Source organism: Pseudoliparis swirei, chromosome 12, assembly GCF_029220125.1.
Source record: "Pseudoliparis swirei isolate HS2019 ecotype Mariana Trench chromosome 12, NWPU_hadal_v1, whole genome shotgun sequence".
Lineage (NCBI taxonomy): Eukaryota > Metazoa > Chordata > Actinopteri > Perciformes > Liparidae > Pseudoliparis > Pseudoliparis swirei.
The window spans coordinates 15952967-15972422 of NC_079399.1; the positions used below are offsets into that span (position 1 = coordinate 15952967).

The 19456-nt window shown below is 40.5% G+C and overlaps 1 protein-coding gene across 1 annotated transcript in view; it reads left to right on the forward strand.

Moving 5' to 3' along the window:
* The window catches only part of LOC130202948 (exostosin-1), a 213912-nt gene that overhangs the window by 172287 nt on the left and 22169 nt on the right, over positions 1-19456 (forward strand). Inside the window, exons 3-6 of the mRNA XM_056428844.1 lie at positions 1684-1777; positions 5194-5301; positions 11079-11198; positions 16643-16775. Of these exons, the coding sequence (XP_056284819.1) occupies positions 1684-1777; positions 5194-5301; positions 11079-11198; positions 16643-16775 (455 nt within the window). The remainder of the gene's footprint in view (positions 1-1683; positions 1778-5193; positions 5302-11078; positions 11199-16642; positions 16776-19456) is intronic.

The following is a 19456-nucleotide window of genomic DNA, read 5'->3' on the forward strand; positions in this document are numbered from 1 at the left end:
AATAACAACTAAAAGCAACACCATGTTCTTCTGGATCAGTCAAATGACCTAGAAATCATTTCTACTTCTATACTTTCTGTCCTATATTTAATGAGCTTGGTAGTTAGCATCCATCAATCAGGCGTATTAATGGCTCATGTTCTCTTCACCCAAACACAATGTAAATGTCAATATGAACAAGTAAAACTAAGACGATGGGTGTTCAGGACCTACTGCAATGCATGAGTTATATTCAGGACCAGACTCAGACACATCTTTAAGGAGCACTTCACGTTGTTCAAGCTAATCATCGAACGACTTGCAGGTCCTGGATGGCACAAAATCAGTGGTGCTCCCTCTAGTTGGATAGTTGTGGCCATCGCTCACCCTATAAAAATAAATAGCCTTTTTTTATAACTATAAACGGTAGGCTACACATTTTGAGAAAGGAAAATCTTTCTGAGGCCGATTGCAATAGCAGAGAGAAGATATGTTTGGGCATTTAGGTTGTTGTGCTGGTCTGTCTTTGGGATGCTAGTGTGCCATGGAGTCCAGATGTAATCAAAATGGATTGAGTGCTAATATTTCAAGAGCATTTCTAACAATTAATGGGGATATTTAAGTAGGAATTTAGATTGTTTTCATTGATCTTTGAGGGAATGTTTAAGGCCATCCTCTCACCAGAGAGTTTGTTTCTAATACACACCATGAATACATAACAGATTCCTTGGCTGGGAAAGCTGAATTATTTGTGACTCACATCACATTGTTGACACAGAGCAGAAAGAGAGGTGGACCTAAAATGCTTCCCTGTGGGACCCCACATTTACATCCAATTGTGTTATTAAAGCAAAGAATAAGGTCAACGTATGTTTTTTAAATATTTGTGTTCTATAACTCTACTCGCCAATCCTATTAAGAGAGGACAGGTCCATCAGAAAAGGGGAGTGAGTTTATGATACTTAACAAGCATCACTCAAAATCTGCTCCCCATTCAGTGACATTTACCTCAACCTGCCTTGAAGGTTTGATAACTCACATAAACATCATTTTCCAGTAGAAGTTAAGTATCGGCCCTCACCTTCGTCTCTCCTCACAGACGAGACACACCATGGTGTCAGATCAATAGGTTAGTGAAACCTCTCTAAAGGTGACCCTGCTGAGGATTCTCTCTTCACATATCTTGATCAGCTGAATTGTGGTTTGATTGTATAACAGCTGCGGATTGCAGCACATATCCTTGTTCATCAGCTCTGTAGCTTCTGAAGTGCTGAAGCTAAAGCGCTGTCTTCTACAAGCTCACTTTATGAAAGAGATAAGGTTCCTTGTAAACGGTATTTTCTCGCCATTGAAGAAGTAATTGGCTTTGGATTGTTCTTTGAAATGTATGTGTGTGAATATTGAGGAAACGGCAATGTGGTCGCATGGGGATTCAGGGTTTGACAATTATTTTAGAAAATTCTATTTTCTTTGCCCTTTCGATCTTTCAGCTTCGTACACTTTTTTGTCAATTCGAAATTTTCCGGAAAATGCTTTTTGGATGCAAAGAAATTACAAAAAGGCAAAAAAAAGCTCAAGGGCAAATTCTGGGAAGTTTTACTATCATCTGCTCTCTCTTTCTCTTTCTTTTGTTTTTCTTTTGTTTGCAGAGGTTTTCTTCCCTCATCTTTTAACTAGATTGTTTTCTGTTTTCTGTTTGTGTAGGTTTGACTACCAGGAGCTGCTTCATAACTCCAGTTTCTGCCTGGTGCCCCGGGGCCGACGTCTTGGATCGTTCCGCTTTCTGGAGGCACTGCAGGTGTGTGTGTGTGTGTGTGTGTGCGTGTGTGCGTGTGCGCGTGCATGTACATGTGTGTGTGTAAGGTGTGAACATACTAAAGTGAATGTTTTAAAGGCTCTGTCAGACAATCAGAGATGCACTTTGTTTTAAACATACTGACACCTTAAAGGTCCACTGTTTTGCATGTAGGGGGATCTTTGGCAGACATTTTATATCATATGAATTATATATATTTGTATTCATCTTGTAATCACTTGGTACTTACTTTGACCTTTTTACTTTATCTGAGGAATAATAAGTTGCTTTTTGGAGCCAGTGTCATGAGTCCAAATTCCCAAATGCAACTAAACTATGGCTAAACTATGTTTTGCATTTTGACCGAAACAATGCATTGAAAATGTTTTCATGAATTCATTGAACTCAGTTCTGTAATTTAAATTTCCTATATTGACGGTTAACATGTTGCTTCAGTGCATCGTTTGTCCCCACTGTCAGGATGTTACTCTGATGGAGAAGTGGTTTAAAGCTTAATTATGATTTTATGTTATTCCTATTATATTATTTATTATTATACTATTTTTCTATTAACTAAGATAATAGATACATTTCCACCACAAATTTGATCCACAATACACACACTTTTATTTCTGAACTATTGCATGATCTACTCTTTTCTTCAAGTAGCGGCTGGTTTGTGGGCAGGGCCAAACCATGTCATGCAAAATGTGAGGGGGGAATAAAATGAAACTGTAAATACAAAATTATATTTATAATGAATATTAAAAAAAAAATTTCATTAAAAATAAATTACCTTACGTCCTCATATGTTTTGGAGCAGCTGTTGGTTGTTTTGCTCCACTGAGCGTATAGGGAGGAACGGGGCGACGCCTCCAACGCTGTATTCTGTTGTTTTTATACATCTGACAGCTTGTAGAGCTCCAGCTGGGCACTTCAACAAATCAAAGAGTTCCTCGTCCTCCTCTTAGCAACAGTTGATCTTATTATTATTGACAATCTGTCATCCCCTTGCCACAGACAAGTCCTGTTTCTGTAGATACACGGATCACAGAGAAGAGGCACCTCTTCAGACCCCAGATGTGTTGATCTCCCATCAGCACCTTGTTTCTGTCTCTGTTGTTTTGACGTTAAGTATCAAACTCTGCCCCTGGCTGTGTTGTTTACCTTGTTCTTGTTATTCCACGCATTCTAATTTAACATGCTGTTGATGACACGCACCACACTAGGAAATGAAATGCGTTGTGTCTGCCTCCACGTTCGGAGCTGGGAGGATGTGTACACATGTTGTACTCAGTACTTTGAAAGCCCTCACTCAAACTGGTTTCTCCATTTAGCTCGACGAGTGAGTCAGCTTGAAGTATTGAGTTGTAAAAGTTGTTATGATAGAAATGCTACAATCCATAACTATTTGTTCATTAGGGACAATACACATACAAATACAAAAGCCACATATTGGCCTGCAGTCTATAGGCAGGTTATATATTTAACAACACAAATAAGATATGATGACACCAACCTCTCGCTTAAAAAAATCGACCTGTTATTGTTATTTTGAGTACGCACTGATAAGGAACGCTCAGATAAATGTAAGCAGGTGTACAGGACATTATGGCTCAATAAAGTACACCCTGTGCATCACTCTCAACCAATCAGAATGCTTGATTTCATCTACCCCTATTACAATCAGCATTTGTGTCCCCATAGTGTTTTTGGTGGAGGCGTAACTTTACTGTGACATCATAGTCAAGGTTGGAGATCGTCTTTAAGAAAAGATGCTCAAAGAAATCAGTAGAATGATTGGCAGAAGTAAAAAAAATAAAAGAACACGAAAAGAGTAAAATAAGAAGTCCTCTGTGCAAAGATAATGCTAATCAACATTTAGAGGACGTTAAGAGGATCACGGTGAGAAAAGAAAAAAGTCCTCATGTAGCCAGACTAATCACAGCAGTGAATATTTGCCTGGACGGGTCAACGTGCACTCAGCATTTTGTGAATCTCAGGTTCACTTCATATTCAGTCAAACTTGAACTTTAAATGAAAATACCAGACTTATTGAATTCTTCTGTCCCAGTGTGTGAACACATGATGAACAATAACATTCAGGGTTATAATATGAGCTGTTAATTCATGTACATGTTAACAACTATGACTGCTCGTGTGACTTTTCTTTAAATATATCCTTTGTTGAAAAATCACAAGTGAATTTATTATGCATTTATCACACATGGAAATTAATTTCCTGGAAGGGATATTTTAAACAGCATATTTGAAAATATCAATTTCATATGTAATATTACATGTTATTATAAGGCTGTGCATTGGCAAGACTGATATGATGCGTATAATTATACGGGGGCTTCAATATATTTTGTATTACCACATATTGAAATTTGTCTAGAATTTTTTTAAATCAAATTAGAGGGAAACTGTCATATAAATAACCCACTGCTGAAATGCATAACATATGAGTAAGAAAGTTGACTTTTTGTATCCAATCTTAACACTGGGATTTGCATGAATCACTGTACCACTACTTGTGTGGAGTCTGAGCTACACATCCTTGCATTCATTAAAAACGTTTTTGAGAGACACAATATAATTTTTATTTTTATTATTTTACATTATTGTTATAAAGTATTATGAATCTTTAATCATACAGTGTAGATTATAATGCATTATTTTATTTTATTTAAACTGAGAATATAATGAAAGTTCACCAGATATATGTTATATATATATGAGGTGTGAAATATGAGATAGTGGAAGAAATTATCCAGAGAACAGGCATTTCCCAGTTGAATAATTAGACAGCCGAGTGCATAATAATCATCTGCTATCCATTACCCACGAATGAAGAAGCCTTTGAAAAGCCTCCTGGTCACATGACTTTACAGCAACTCAGAGAGATCCTGTGGGAAATGAAGGGAGTACCTGACAAATGAAGTCACATTAAGGAATCCTCTCAATATTGATGCATTAGAAGGACAAAACAACTCAAATACTTGTCCTGCTAATACTGTTTCTGCTAATCTCTCCCTGGGAAAATGTTGAGTGTCTCATCAGAGAGAAACTAAGAGGATGAATCCCTCAGTGGAGTGAAAACCAATCCCTCCCAGTGCTCTGCTTTCAACTACTGCTTACACCTCCTGTGTTACTGGGATCTTTTCTCCCTCGTCCACAAGCTGTGAACACATCTCACGACGGAGCTTCTTTTTTTTATGACAGAAGAAAAAAAACAATTGTTACAATTTTACAGTAACATCCAGCACTTAGTGCGTAGAAAAAGAAAAGTAGCGCTGTTGATAAAATATGTCCCTTCACCTCAATAAATCCCTCCTGAATAATGTTATGGAAAGATCGTTTCTCTCAAAAAACGAATGATTTATTATTCCCCCTCGCTTCCCTTTCTCTAACAGGCGGCTTGCATCCCGGTCATCCTGAGCAACGGCTGGGAGCTTCCCTTCTCCGAAGTCATCGACTGGAGGAAAGCCGCCATCATCGGCGACGAGAGACTTCTGTTACAGGTGAAGAGGATGAACTCCGGGGTCTCACAGCGGGGAGGGATGAGGAGGGCGTGAATAATATGTTAACACCATACAGTCACAGAAGACACGTGCATACGCCCATGCACACTTTTAAATTCATACAGTCTGAGACAACGCAGACAAGTATCCACCCTGTTAGGGTTCGGGTCGATCCAGCTCCTCTGGATCGCTCCTCCACGCGGAGAGATCCGGCAACGTGTTGCTCCACTTTGTTGAACGGACTGACCGTGGTTTCACCCCATGACACCTGTGAACGCACAACCTCAGTGGTGTTGACTCCTCTCGCTGCAGGATGGCAGCGTTGTGTTCATCGGACGCCACCTCCGTATAAGTCGAGGACTTTCCAGGACTCACGCCGGTCTTCTTCTTCTTCTTCTTCATCTTCAGATAGATAGATAGATTGATTGTGCCCGTTCGGTGTGGTGACCAGCATCTCTCCTCCCCTCCCCCTCCCCTGATAAATGGGTCATCTCTGACTCCAGACCCCCTCCTGGTCAGTCACAATGGCCCAGCTGGGGCTGATTCAAACCCAGAGTCACAACACATAGACCGGGAATAGCTGTCCACATGTACAGGAACGGACGCGTGATCCAAATCCATAAAGAAATTGAGATTCATTCGATGAATAGCGGACGTTGTGCGGCGACAGATGGGTTTCCGAGCAGGAAATCCAACAGAGTGACTGAGAGTTGCAGTGTTATCCACATGAGGGGTTTTATTTATGGAGGGAAGAAGGTGATAGCTTCTATCCACACGTAACCGACATGGACGAGGACACCTAATTGCTGTCTTGTGGATTTGAGTAAATTGCATTATATTCTGACATGACATCTGTGATATTCACAGTCACACACACACACCTCTGCCAGGAGCTATTTTTATCTGAGGCAGGCTATTCTGCAATTGGATCTCCTTCTGTTCTTTTTTAATTACGGCGGTGTGCAGAACTAGTGATATTTACATTCTCTAATTACTCCCTATATTTCCACACGCGGCCTGAATGACCTATGCAGCCACCTGGACCGCGTGTGCTTGTTAGAGGCCGCCTGTGTCCCTTTAATCAACGTGTCAGCCCTCCTAACAATCATGTGAATGTCATCCTCCGTGAATCACACAATAGCAGACAAGCCATCATTAAAAGTGTCACAAACTCGGCTTTTAGATTAAATAAAGCGTATAGTTCACAATGAGGCACTCGTATTGAAAGAGGTTTTTGTTCCCTTCAACACAACAATACCGTCTGTCTAAAAGCGTGCTAATTGCTGGCTAAGATAATACGTGTGAAGTAAGTAATGTGTTTTTGAAATGGCAAAACAGTGATGATGTTCGTATGAAGGCTGTTAGAGAGGTGGAACAAAACAAGCGTTTTTAAATGTGTTGTCCTCATTTGGCCGTGATGCAGATGAACGAGAAACTAATGGATAATGAAATCAAACACACGACGACTGCATTGGACTTATTTCTCACATCATAAGTTAGAGAGGAACATTTGAACCCTCCAAATCTGGTGAGATATTGCTGTTGTTTCCGGCTTTTTCCTTCTCCTCCATTACTGCCACGGAAGCCGTGAGAGGAGAGCGAGGAAACCAAATCTGCTGAGCCAAGTTGGATCTAAATAGTTTTTTTCTCTCCTGGGTTTACGACTTAAGAACAGGTTGAAAAAAATCTTTCAAACTTCCTTAAAAATATCATCTGTTAAAACAGATGGCGGGGTAAAGAGTTTTTTTTCCAGGATCCTATTTCCAAAATTACTTTTTTTCTTTTCTCATCTGTAAAATAGCCAGAGTTCCCATCTTAGAACTATAATTAACATCATAGTTACCATACATTGTTAGAAGAAAAGGTTTCGACCACATACAGTTGATTTATAGATTCTAATAACTCGGGTGTTCATATTGACATTCATATCTTCTCTAAATAGACCATTCGCCACGGCGTGGTACATTATTGAAGTCCTTCATAATTACGCTTATTACTTTGTAGATTCAATATCTCAGTATTTTTAACTGCAGCTGGAATAAAACAAGGAATTTAAAGATTTTGCCTTGGATAATAGTGACTTTATTGACTAAACAATAAATGGGATCTAAATAAACAAAGGGTATAGATACATATCATTCATGCATCTTAAAATATAGTTTTTTTGCAAAAAAATCCATCCAAACATCATGTTGTCACAGGCAAAATATATTTCATATCGACATAAATTCATGTTTCACAGATGACACTGTGACATGCTAAAGTGTTCACATGGTCCACATGTTGATTTACTAGATGTGAAAATGTGTTACACGTGTAGAATTTAATAAATAGTTGAACAGAGCAGGTTAATGGGCGTGGCACTTCTCTTTCTTTAGAAAACAAAGCTTCCCAGACTTTGAGGACACCTTCAAGCAGCTTCTTGTTTTCTACTGCCGTTCTGAGAGAGCTGGCAAGACTGCAAGAGAAATAAAGTGTCAGAAGAGACTCTTTCGAGCTCATGATTTGGCTTTATAGCACAACTCAACATCAACTGAGTCATTAAAAGCATTAAAATACCGGTAAAACATTTAATTATTTAGTGTCGATGACAGCATATGTACAGTATAATGCAATTACAATAATTAACCTGTTTCTGGTTGGTAAACAGATTATGGATACTCTCTCTCTCTCTCTCTCTCACACACACTGTTCAACACAACATTGGAGCACTAACAACTGGTGAGAGAGTTGAATCTCATTACTTTCAATTACATCACTGAGAACTGCAATACCTAGCTGTTTAATATGTAGCGCTTCGATTCCCCCTGTGGAGATGTGACACGCACAGAGACACACAGAGACACACACAGACACACACAGAGACACACACAGGGCGCCTGCTGAGAAACATAAACACTATTAGAGTCAATCGAGGGGAAGAGAATTGGGCTGATTTGATTGGTGTTGTTTATATTCCACCTCGGAGAGCTGAACAATTAAAGCTCGCTCTGTTGTCGGCGGACGATCCCACGGACGTCAACAACAGCAACACAACCTCCAGGACTGCGTCGGTGTACTTTTGGGGTTTTCACAAACTAAAGCATTAATCTTGGATAATCAAGGAGTTTAAATCTGCGTTGCATATTTCAAAGTCAGAAATGAAATCCACAAACTCTAAACAGAAGAAGCACGGTGTTCGTGTTACTGAGAAATCCTCGGGGAATGTGTGCTTGTATTTGATTGGTCGACGCGGCACGCGGCCCGATGACGGAGCTTTGTGCTGAAACGTGAAATCAGGTTAAAGTCATTTTTAACCACCTGCTACAACAACGCAGTGGTCTCCTTTAAATAAATGAGGCGGCTGAGGGTTTCATGCCGTGACAGCAGTTCACTTTAAAGTGCACTTTTAAGATGAAACCCTATTCATCTCGAGGGAAACTGTTGTGCAGCAGTCGCCTGATAAAGTGGGAAAGAGTGCAAATAAAACAAATATAAACAGTAAAAACATATCAAGAAGGTGCAAGAAGTCAGTGCCGGCCGTGTACACAGGTAATTATTACATGCTGTAAACACAATAATAGAAGTGGTTAAAAGTAAAAGGCCGATTCAAAATCTACTCGTGAGAATATTGTATATTCATGATTCTCTGGTGAATGTTCTTGTGTGTGCAATGTTTCCGTGTAAAGTGAGTTCAGCACATCCGAGACGGGCTCACCGTTACTTGCAGCTGCCTCGAGAAGCTCATTGATCACACTGAGGGATTGAGCCACGCATCTGATTGATTGATGATAAGTCATTGGGCTCCATGTCACGCCTAACAGCGCCCCTTAGTTGATGTCCTTTTATTTGCAGCACTATCAGTCACTCTTCCACTGACTGTGTTGGCACTGTGACTTTCTGGGAAAAGGTGTTTGGGTTCTTGGCCGGGAACGCCGGGACCTGGGCTCCACATCCAGGACTAATGAGAGTCTTCAGGAACATCGGTACTCGCCACTCGTTCCCCTTTCAGCTGCGTTGTCGGGCAGCTGAGGTCACGTGTGTGACCTCATCGAGGAGGAAGTTTGTTTACACTGTGATTCAAGAGAGAGGAGAGTCCCTGCTCCGTCTTCCTTGGCACGTCAGGATGTTTAGCTCGCTGGTCCGGCTGGCAGGATCCTTGTCTCTGTTGATTTCATCCCTCCATCGCCTCCCCTCATGGGGGGGGGGGGGGGGTTCTCTGCTATAAGACACGAGCCAGCTGCTCACGTCCTTCGTGACAATGTGAGCCGGGGCCTCGTCTCGCCAGCAGGTCAGCAGAGTCTGTTGGCACACGAATAAATATACATCCAAGTAAAAATGAAGACAATAGTTATTAATACCTTTTAGGGATATACTCAATTCAATTCAGTTCATTTTCTATAGCACATTATTACAAATTTGCCTCAGAGGGCTTGACAATCTTTACACATACAACATCCCTGATATGACAAACATATGACGAGCTTCTAAATGATATATTGTGATAAATTAAACTTTATAACAATATATATATATATATATTTATTTATAAATATTGTTATATATATATGATGTATGTATGTGATGCACAGCAGCTTGACGTAACACAGTAGACTAGGTAGAGGAACAAAATGCACTGAAGCTTGAATCTTATACGTAGTTTAGGTCTTGTTGCCATGTTATAAATTAATTGAGAGCAGAGTTTGGATTGTCCTTTCTGGGCCACTGTAGAAACATGCGGCTGCAACATGACAACTTCGGGAAAGAGGACTCCCTGTAGAAATGTGAAGGGCTCATTCTGAGCTGATACATACACCTGTCGAAACCTCTCAGTTTGAGGTGATCATACACTATGAAAATATTGTCATTAATATTTTATTCCATTAAATCCCTCTTACTGCTACATTCTGTTCATTTAACCCTCCTGTTACCTTAGGGTCAATTTGACCCCATTCAATGTTTAACCCTCCTGTTACCTTTACATTTACTAACATATTTTACCCTTGGGGTCAATTTGACCCCAGCAATTAAAACCTCCAGAAAATTATTAGAATTAATATAGTTTCCCAAGTTTAAGTGTGAGGTACGTTATGTTTGTTTGTCGACTACCTAAATAGCCCTTTAAATATATAAAAAAGTTGATATTTCTTATATGTTTGACACAGTGAAATTGACCCCAAAGAACACCGACATTAAACATTGAATGGGGTCAAATTGACCCGAAAGGTAACAGGAGGGTTAAGACATTTATCAAGTCATAGACTAAGCTTCTAAATTGTGACAATTTGCATTCACCGTCTTCTCCAAACGTCACACTGGACTCCGGAAGATCGTGACACATTTCAATATTACCTTTCATTTTATAGACTAACTCATCGGTGATTTAATAACAATGCATTCCCACGCTAAATCAGTACGGTGCTTCATAACGTGCACGGTGGTTTGTGGAAGGATTCCCCTCAGCGGACCTGGAACAATAGCAGACATAATACATTCATGGCATATATCCGATATAGGGAGGAAAATCTTTGCACAATTTATGGTCACAATAATTAACAAAGTACCAGCTCCACCACAACAGGCTGACCGCACCATCGACCAGCCTGAGTCAGCTTCTCCGGTCTCCCTCACGTCACGTTGACATCACTGATGCTTCCTCCACCTGTCTGCTGGCGCTCTGCTCGTTTTATCTTGTATTTTGGTCTTGCACACACTCACTCAACATTGTTTAACATCCAACTTAATCCTGCTCACTGTTTCTTTGTCCTCTGGCTTTCTCTCCTCTCCTCCTCCTGAAGGTTCCCTCCATTACCCGATCTGTGGGCCGTGACAGGATCTTGGCTCTCCGCCAGCAGACCCAGTTCCTCTGGGATGCCTACTTTTCTTCTGTAACCAAAATCGTCTTAACCACTCTGGAGGTGAGAGAAATAGTCTTTACGTGAGCACTTGATTTAATCAACCAACCGGCTGTGTCTGTTTCTAGACCGTACGTCGCCGCCGGCGATGCCTCACCTCCCGAAGATGAACTTTTGAAAGAAATCCTTCTCCAGTTGCTGAACATGCCGCCTGCTCTCCAGCTCCACCGCTTCTAGTCGCCACCGTATAGCTCCTCTGAATTAATTGGGGGCTGTTTGTCTCGCTCAAGGCCACCTCGAAATAAGTTTCCGACGGAGTTTAGGGTTGAGTTTTTCACGGAGAAATTATTTAAAATGCTATTTCACAACATGACAATCATTGTAAAATTAGGTATTTAAAAATGTGGCACAGCAAATATGTTATTAAAACACCGACCTGGCACAGAGCAACGTTTTCATTTATTCAGAGTATGATGATCACTTCCATTTTAATTCGGTTTTGGTCTCCACCAACTGCCACCAGCCACCAGCTCTGATATGTTCACCACGTAGCACACAATCGTTTGTGTGTCTGTAAACAAAGTCATTTGATCCATTAATAACAAAAATATTGATTAGTTCAGCATTAAATTATTCTACGGTGTCTATCGTTTACATGAACATATGAAAGATAGTAAAATATTTAAACTTTAATCTGAAAACTCTTACATTTCGTGGCATTTGCTACTATAGGGCTCAGTGGTGGAGCAGGTTCGTCCTTTAACAGAGGCTCGGCAGTTCGATTCCTGGCACCACTCGTCCATGTCGATGTGTCCTTGGGCAAGGCACTTAACCCCAAAGTGCTCCTGCGACGTGTTGTATGGATGTTAGTTAGTCCTGATGGGCAGGAGGCACCGTGCATGGTGTTGTGGCCTTGAGGGAGGGGAAAGGAAAGGGAACCAACAACGCTGCCTGGGGACTGACACCCCAAGACATATAAGTTTAACAACCCCAATATATAATTGAATGTTCAGGAAACAGATTTGTTACTGATATTTGGCCAGAGAAATGCTTAATAAAACAAACCAGGAGTTTATTACAGGAAATGAAAACAATCTAAAACAAAACAATTAAAAGCCAAACCATGCACAACTGAAGTAAAAACAAGCATAAAGGAGACAGAAAAACAGGCAAAATAAGGGGCAGCAAAAAAGCAGCAGGTGACCCGACAAATGACAAACGGAGAATAAAAAGTAACGAACGATGCTGGAAAAAATTGGGAATACTTAACACCTCACATGTGGCATGACAATAAAAGAATGTCTGAAACTCACCAAGAGCCACCAAGAGCCACCACAGAGCGAGGACAGGCCAAAGCAGGGCAACGACAACAGGCAACGACAACAGGCAACAACTTTTTATATGCGGGTGGTGATTGGGGGCGGAGCCAGACTGAGGGCCGCTTTCAAAACCCTACCAGTCCTTCTCTGGGGAGCGTTCCCCACTACAGTGTCACCAGTGTCTGAATGGGTGTGAGTGGGTGTGAGTGGGTGTGAGTGGGTGTGAGTGGGTGTGAATGGGTGAATGATGGCAAGTCGTGTTAAAGCGCTTTAAGTGGTGGAGGACGAGAAAAGCACTTTACAAGTCCAGTCCATTTACCATCGACATGCAAGAGCTCAACATTTAAAAACAGCTTACATCTTAGAACTACATTAGTTTAAACTTATTTTCAAGAATGTTTAATAAAATACAAGTGTCAAATTAGGAGTATAAATATGATGCCTTTGACAAAGTATTTATAGATTTTAAAATGTAGACTATAAACCAGCTTTTTTTTTAACGCCTGGAATCCAAACATAATGAGTATGACGAGCTAAATGTGAAAGAAGTCTGTACACACCGGGTGCCCTCAAGCATGTGTGTGTGTGAGTGTGTGTGCTTGTGTGTGTGTGTGTGCGGGGGGAGGCGCGGTCAGATTGCTAACGGCTCCCTCATTAAACGACCTCCTCAGCTCAAGTGGAGAGGGTGAACGTGGAGGAAAAGAACCTTCCTCCTCTCATTTTACTCTCTGTTAGTGTTGGTTCACTTTAGCCTTGATTCAGTCCTCGGGGACTATTTGCTCTCCGTAGGGTCTCTAAATACAGACACAGAACATAATAATCCTCTTAATTACCACCACCATCATCATCACCATCATCATCATCATACATCTCTCCCGAGCACACAATATTGCTTCCAATCATCCTCACGTTCTATCATCATTTGTATCGTTGCAATAACATTTAAGTAATATATTTTATATTCACAACAGTATAATTGCCAACCTCGGGCATTATTATTGTATTTTCAAAAGCATACAGATGAGTATTACATCACATTATGTCGTGGACATGTTGAAGAAAACACAGTGAACATGTTTTTAATAATATAAATTTGATTTAATGGTCAGACAGTAGATCATTTGATGCATCACACACCAAGATAGAACATAGTTTATTGATGAATACCTTTGGCAAACGTAGTGCTTTTATTACAAATATTACCCATTTAAAAAAACACTTTTACAGCATCAAAGCACATTACAATTATTTTGTATGGGAACATTTTTTTTTACAAATATATAAATGTGCTTGAACATTGCTTTTTTGACATTTGGACTATGCATTGTGCGACAAGTGTCTCGTATTAAATTCAGATAACAGGCAGCTTAGTTGGCTCCTCAGCAGCTGATCAATAGTCGGTGCTTTACTTGATCAGGATTCAGGATAACAGATGTTAGAATGTTCAGTTTAATAGCAGAGACATTTTTCAAATTACAGCATTTTTTCCCCCTCAAATCACAGCACAAACAGCACCTTAGTGACACCCCCAAATAGCCGGCGCCAACCGGGTATGAAATGAGACAGAAGCCCACTGACAGCCACATGCCACTGGCCAGATGTGCTAAGAACTCCCAGCCAGCGGGCTAAATGGGTGAAATGAGGCGTTGTTGATAACTGTGGTGGCCCACATACTGCGAGCCTGACTGTGTGTGTGTGTGTGTGTGTGTGTGTGTGTGTGTGTGTGTGTGTGTGTGTGTGTGTGTGTGTGTGTGTGTGTGTGTGTGTGTGTGTGTGTGTGTGTGTGTGTGTTAGAAGCTGGCTTAAGTGCCAATTCTCCACAGATCAGTAGGCAGCTCTGGAGCTGGAGAGAAAAACCAGGATGCCCAAAATGCTTTCGTTATCATCTCTTCTTTGTTTTCAGCATCGTAGAGATGTTACAGTCGTTGCCCTGTTTTTTTAAAGGTGGATATCAGTTATTTCAAAGTGTTTATTTAAATCTCCAGAATAAATCCACGTTTTCTGGGCACGTCATTCAATCAAAACATTTAAATTAAACGAATAATTCAAGTACAATTAAAGATAATAAATACAGATCTTTTAAAAAAAATCTTCTGTCACTTATGAGTTTAATTAAAAAACTTGATGTATTTTAGAATAGTTTTGTGTCGTTCTGTGACAACGTGCGAAAGGACGAGCACGTGTTTTCTCACGCTCGTGCATACACTCGTCTCATACCGACTGTGAAGTGAAAACACGTCTGTAGCACCGAGTAATTGAAGCCATCACACCTTTAGAAAGTCTGCTGTGCCTCGTCAGACGTGGACCTCAGCTCATCGCCTGCGTCGGTGATCACAAGAGAGGAGGTGTTTTTCTTTGAAAGAAAATAGTTTGTCACTCAGCATCAGGACCATCGCTCTGCAGCCTCAGACAGAGGGGGGAAGGGAGGAAACCTTCAGGAGGGCAGCAGAGGAGCATCCCCCTATCAGGATGGACAGAAGCGATACATGTCATGTGACCAGATGAACATGTTACAGAGTTATTACACATGCGATGAATATGACAGAAATGTATGATTTTTTTTGTTGCCGTGCTGGGGTACACATTTCAAACACAGTGTGCTTTCTGGGAGTGTGTCCCTGTCCAACTACGTTATACTTCTCCTCCACATGCACTCCCCAATAAATACTTTATTAATCCCCAGAAGGATATTCTCATATCACAGCCGCATGACACAAGCAAAGCACACTGAACCAAGAAAAGTGCAACAACAACAAAATGTCAAAACAGAAATACATACACAAGAGTCAAAAGTAAAATAGTATGCCCTTTAAAAATATGCAGTTTGCAAATTGCCCTACGGTGTGGAAAGTGGATGGAAGTTAAAAATCACAAAAATGTCCAATTCAGACGGTTATTAGAGTGTTACACATAAAACATATGACAAGTTTATAAACTCTTATATATTGTGATAAATGAATAACAACATAACTATATATATAGAACTATATATATATATAACTATATATACCTTGATACGACAAGAGTACAATGCAACTTACACATGAAAAAACACCAGTAATAATAATTCAGTTATATAATAACTCAAAGAGTCCATTTCACATTTGATACTTTAATATTATTTTGATACACCAATAACTAATATAAATACAAACAATTTATATACTTCCACCACTTGTGTGAACAACATCCAATAAGCTACATTTTAAATGTGACATCTTCATTATATCCTTTTAAAAACTAATAGTGATACTATAGAGTATAATCAAGTGAATAAAGTAGATCCTTTTAGATGTGTGTGTATCCAGGGGCCCAGCAGCAGGTTTGGAGCTGTGTCGCCGGTCGTCCTCTGAGGCCCCCGGAAGGCTCACAGCACTGAACACATCGCCTGACCTTTGGTAACAAGCCAGATGGATAATATTAGCTGAATAACTGATGGACTTCTCATGTTGGGATCAAGTCGATGCCCCACATGAACAGCTCAAGCACCTCCGGTCTGCTCCCTAAGCACTGCAGCTGCAGCTTAACAGCTGGCCACTTTTATTTCAAAATATGATCACATGTCTGGAGTTAAAGGGACACGTTGGAAAGAGTCCGTGACGAAGAGCCCCGTGGTCCCAGGCAGAGTGCGGGTTTGAATCCGACCCGCGGCCTTTTTGCTAGATGCTGTCCCTCTCCAGTCCGTCTGTCCTGTCCATCAAATACAAGATAATGGAGCAATATGCGGGGAGAGGGAAGAGCTGTGTGTTCGGATGGAGGTGGGCACAAAACTGAAGTTTCAATTGCTACATTTTTTTCGCTGAGTTCTAATTAATTCAAGGGAATCTTTGCCAATTGTCAAACGTCTCTGTGCCACTGCAGCACGCAGATACGAAACACATGGTTTTCCTTCAATATGTTATTATAGGATATTTTACAGCATATTTATATGTGTATAAATGTTCTGTGACTTGCACCCTGATGTCAACTCGGTTTAATGTGGCCAGCCGTGTGCATGACGTGAAGAGACTGAAGGAAATGATTCAGATAATCACGTCTTCACGTCGTTCTTTTCCTCTTTGTCACACCTTCTTATCTTCACTCCTCTTCACTCGGCTACTTCATATTTCACCCGACCCACTCCTTTCTGTTTCTTTTGTTCCTTTCATGTTCTGTGATGCTTAACTTCCTCCTGTCCCGTCCCTCCAGATCATCCAGGACCGTGTGGACTCCCATGTGTCCAGAAACGGGTTGTTGTGGAATTCTCTACCCGGTGGTCTCTATGCACTCCCCCAGTACTCATCTGACCCCGTGCAGTTCCCTTTTTACTATGCCATCCTGGGTAAGAGTTGATCTTGTCAGTTAGATGTTTAATATGCATAAAAGCTGTTGGCAGTGTTTTTTTAATCTCTTTCAGCTTGTGTCCGAACAGGACCTCGTTGAGCCGATTGCGGTACTTTAATAAAAAGCCCTTGGCGCCCGGTTGTCAAGATTGGCCACAAAAATCCTGAAATTATAACTTTTAATCTGAATACACAGACGTGGAAGAAATATTTTTAGATTTAATGTGACTTACAGTTCCGAGAATATCATTATATCTGAATCCTTAGCGAATAAGTGTTTATAATTCTGCTTCCAAATCATTCCCAAAAGATCCTGATAACTCCAGAACTTTAAAAAAAGAGTATCAAAGTAATCATGCACATGGTTGAGTAGTTGGTCTGCACATTCATGGGTATGTTTCAAACAGGAATTGTTAATCGCTAATTCAGCATATATTTAATGCTGCTAATTTTCCAAACTTTAAACAAATATAGGCTTAAATAAGCTAACCGACTCTGGGGCAACATTACTCCCTTATTGCATATCATCCAAAACTTAGAGCATGATAGACTGCAGGTGTTTGGGTGTCTTAGTTGTTCTGTATATGCAGCTCCAAGAAGTTGTTGCTTCTGCCACTAACAACTTGCCTGGAGGCCATTGCTGGATGTGGGCTGGACCAACAGGACGTATCTCATCATAATGTCCCGGCTAACCTCATGCCTCACTGCTTATTAACTGAATCTGTAAACAAAATAAGCAAAAAGTGTGAAAATATATGGAAATATGTACAGAATGCGTGGCAGAGGTCTGCTGCTGAAGCAGAGTTTAGAGACTAATAGCTGCAAGCAAAGAGTGAGGTGAAAGTGGACCTGTGTGTGTGTGTGTGTGTGTGTGTGTGTGTGTGTGTGTGTGTGTGTGTGTGTGTGTGTGTGTGTGTGTGTGTATACGTGGGTGTGTAGATATGCATGCAGACTGGAGAGACTGAGGCTAACCAAGATCGATGTTTGCCTTTCTCTGAGGATTTGTGGACACAAGGGTGTGGAGGAAGAAAGAAGAGAGGGGTGGAAGGGAAGATGGGCCTTTCGGGCTCATTCCGCTGCAGTAGATCACTATTTTAGGGGCTGCCATCTCCGGTGCCGCTGCTCGGGGAATAACTTGTCGTCGATGCCGATTGGACCACGGTCTCCCTCTGCTGCCTTGCCATAACTTTAGATGGCAAACCACCAGCAACTTCTTCCTGTTAGTTTGAAAAAGTTTGACTCAGTGAGAGTAGTTGGACTCAAGTTACAGCTTCACTTTAGTTTGTGAAAAGTTGTCCTGTGGAGCGACTTCAGGTTAGAAAAAACAAGCAAACAAATTGTTTTGACAGTATCCAGTAAGAACTTGTGATTGCATAATACCTGACAACAAAATATGTGTCCAGGTAAAACTTAGATCACTGAGAAAATGTAATTATATATATATATATATAAATATATATATATACATATCAATAAATATATATATATATACATATATATTTTTATTTTATTTTTATATATATAAATATATATATATATATATTTATATATATGTATATATATTTCTATATATATGAGGAGAACAATGAGGAAATATACGAGGAATCCTCAAACTCATCTGCCCTATAGTCCTTCAGCTTTGTCAGAGTTTGAACAAGAAGCATCACTTGAACCAGATCCTCACACACCTCAGTAGTTTCTTCTCACTTTTGCAGACATGTTTGTCAAATGGCCGTCATGTGCTCAAGTGAAAAGGCGTAGCTCCTACGCTTTATTAAGATATGATAGAACTTTGCCAAGTGTGCCATGAGTGTTTAAAACCGGTCAGCCCTGTTACCGCCATTCAAGATGATAAACTATAAAATGTATTCCTTTTTTAATTTTAAATAGTTTTAAAATGACAATCCAAATGCACCAGTAGTCCGTGAAGTAAGTGCAAAGTGGGTTTTAAAACTTCTCAGCTCAGGGATTAGACCTTGCGAAGGATCTGGCCCCTGATTGGTTGGGACGCCTGCAGTCGGTCTCTCTCCATGGTGCTGAAACATCCAGAGAAACTCAATTCAGTGTGCTTTATTGGCATGAATGACACGGAGACTATATTGCCAAATCCTCAAGTGAAAATGAGATAAAACAAATAATAATAACAATGAATCAAGGTTAAAATCATACAATCAAGAAAACTGTTGAAAACAATTAACAAAGTGTCCTTGCTATGTGTGTTTGTGTTTCTGTGAGAGTCTGTAGAAGTGAGTTTCTATTATTTCTGTATGTGTGTGTGTGTGTGTGTGTGTGTGTGTGTGTGTGTGTGTGTGTGTGTGTGTGTGTGTGTGTGTGTTCTCAAGTAAAAGTTCTCTCCTTCTCCTTCTGCAAATGTTTTCCTCCTGGCTACAACTCCCACAGACATGGTGCTGCATACATATTGAGAACTCCTGCACAATGACATTGGCAGTAATCTCTTGTATATTTATTTACCAAGAGTTGGGAGGACTCCTTTGATTTTTATTTGGAATATTGTGTTTCTCTGCGTTTGCCCTCGAGGATAATGCCTCGTCAACACTCGGCCACTATGTGCTACTTGTTTTAAGGGTCAGCGGGCGAGCGTCCGGTACAGTTCCTCTTCAGTGAGGAGAGTGAAGGGTAATAAGAAACACACTCTTGTCTGCAGACAGACTCCGAAATA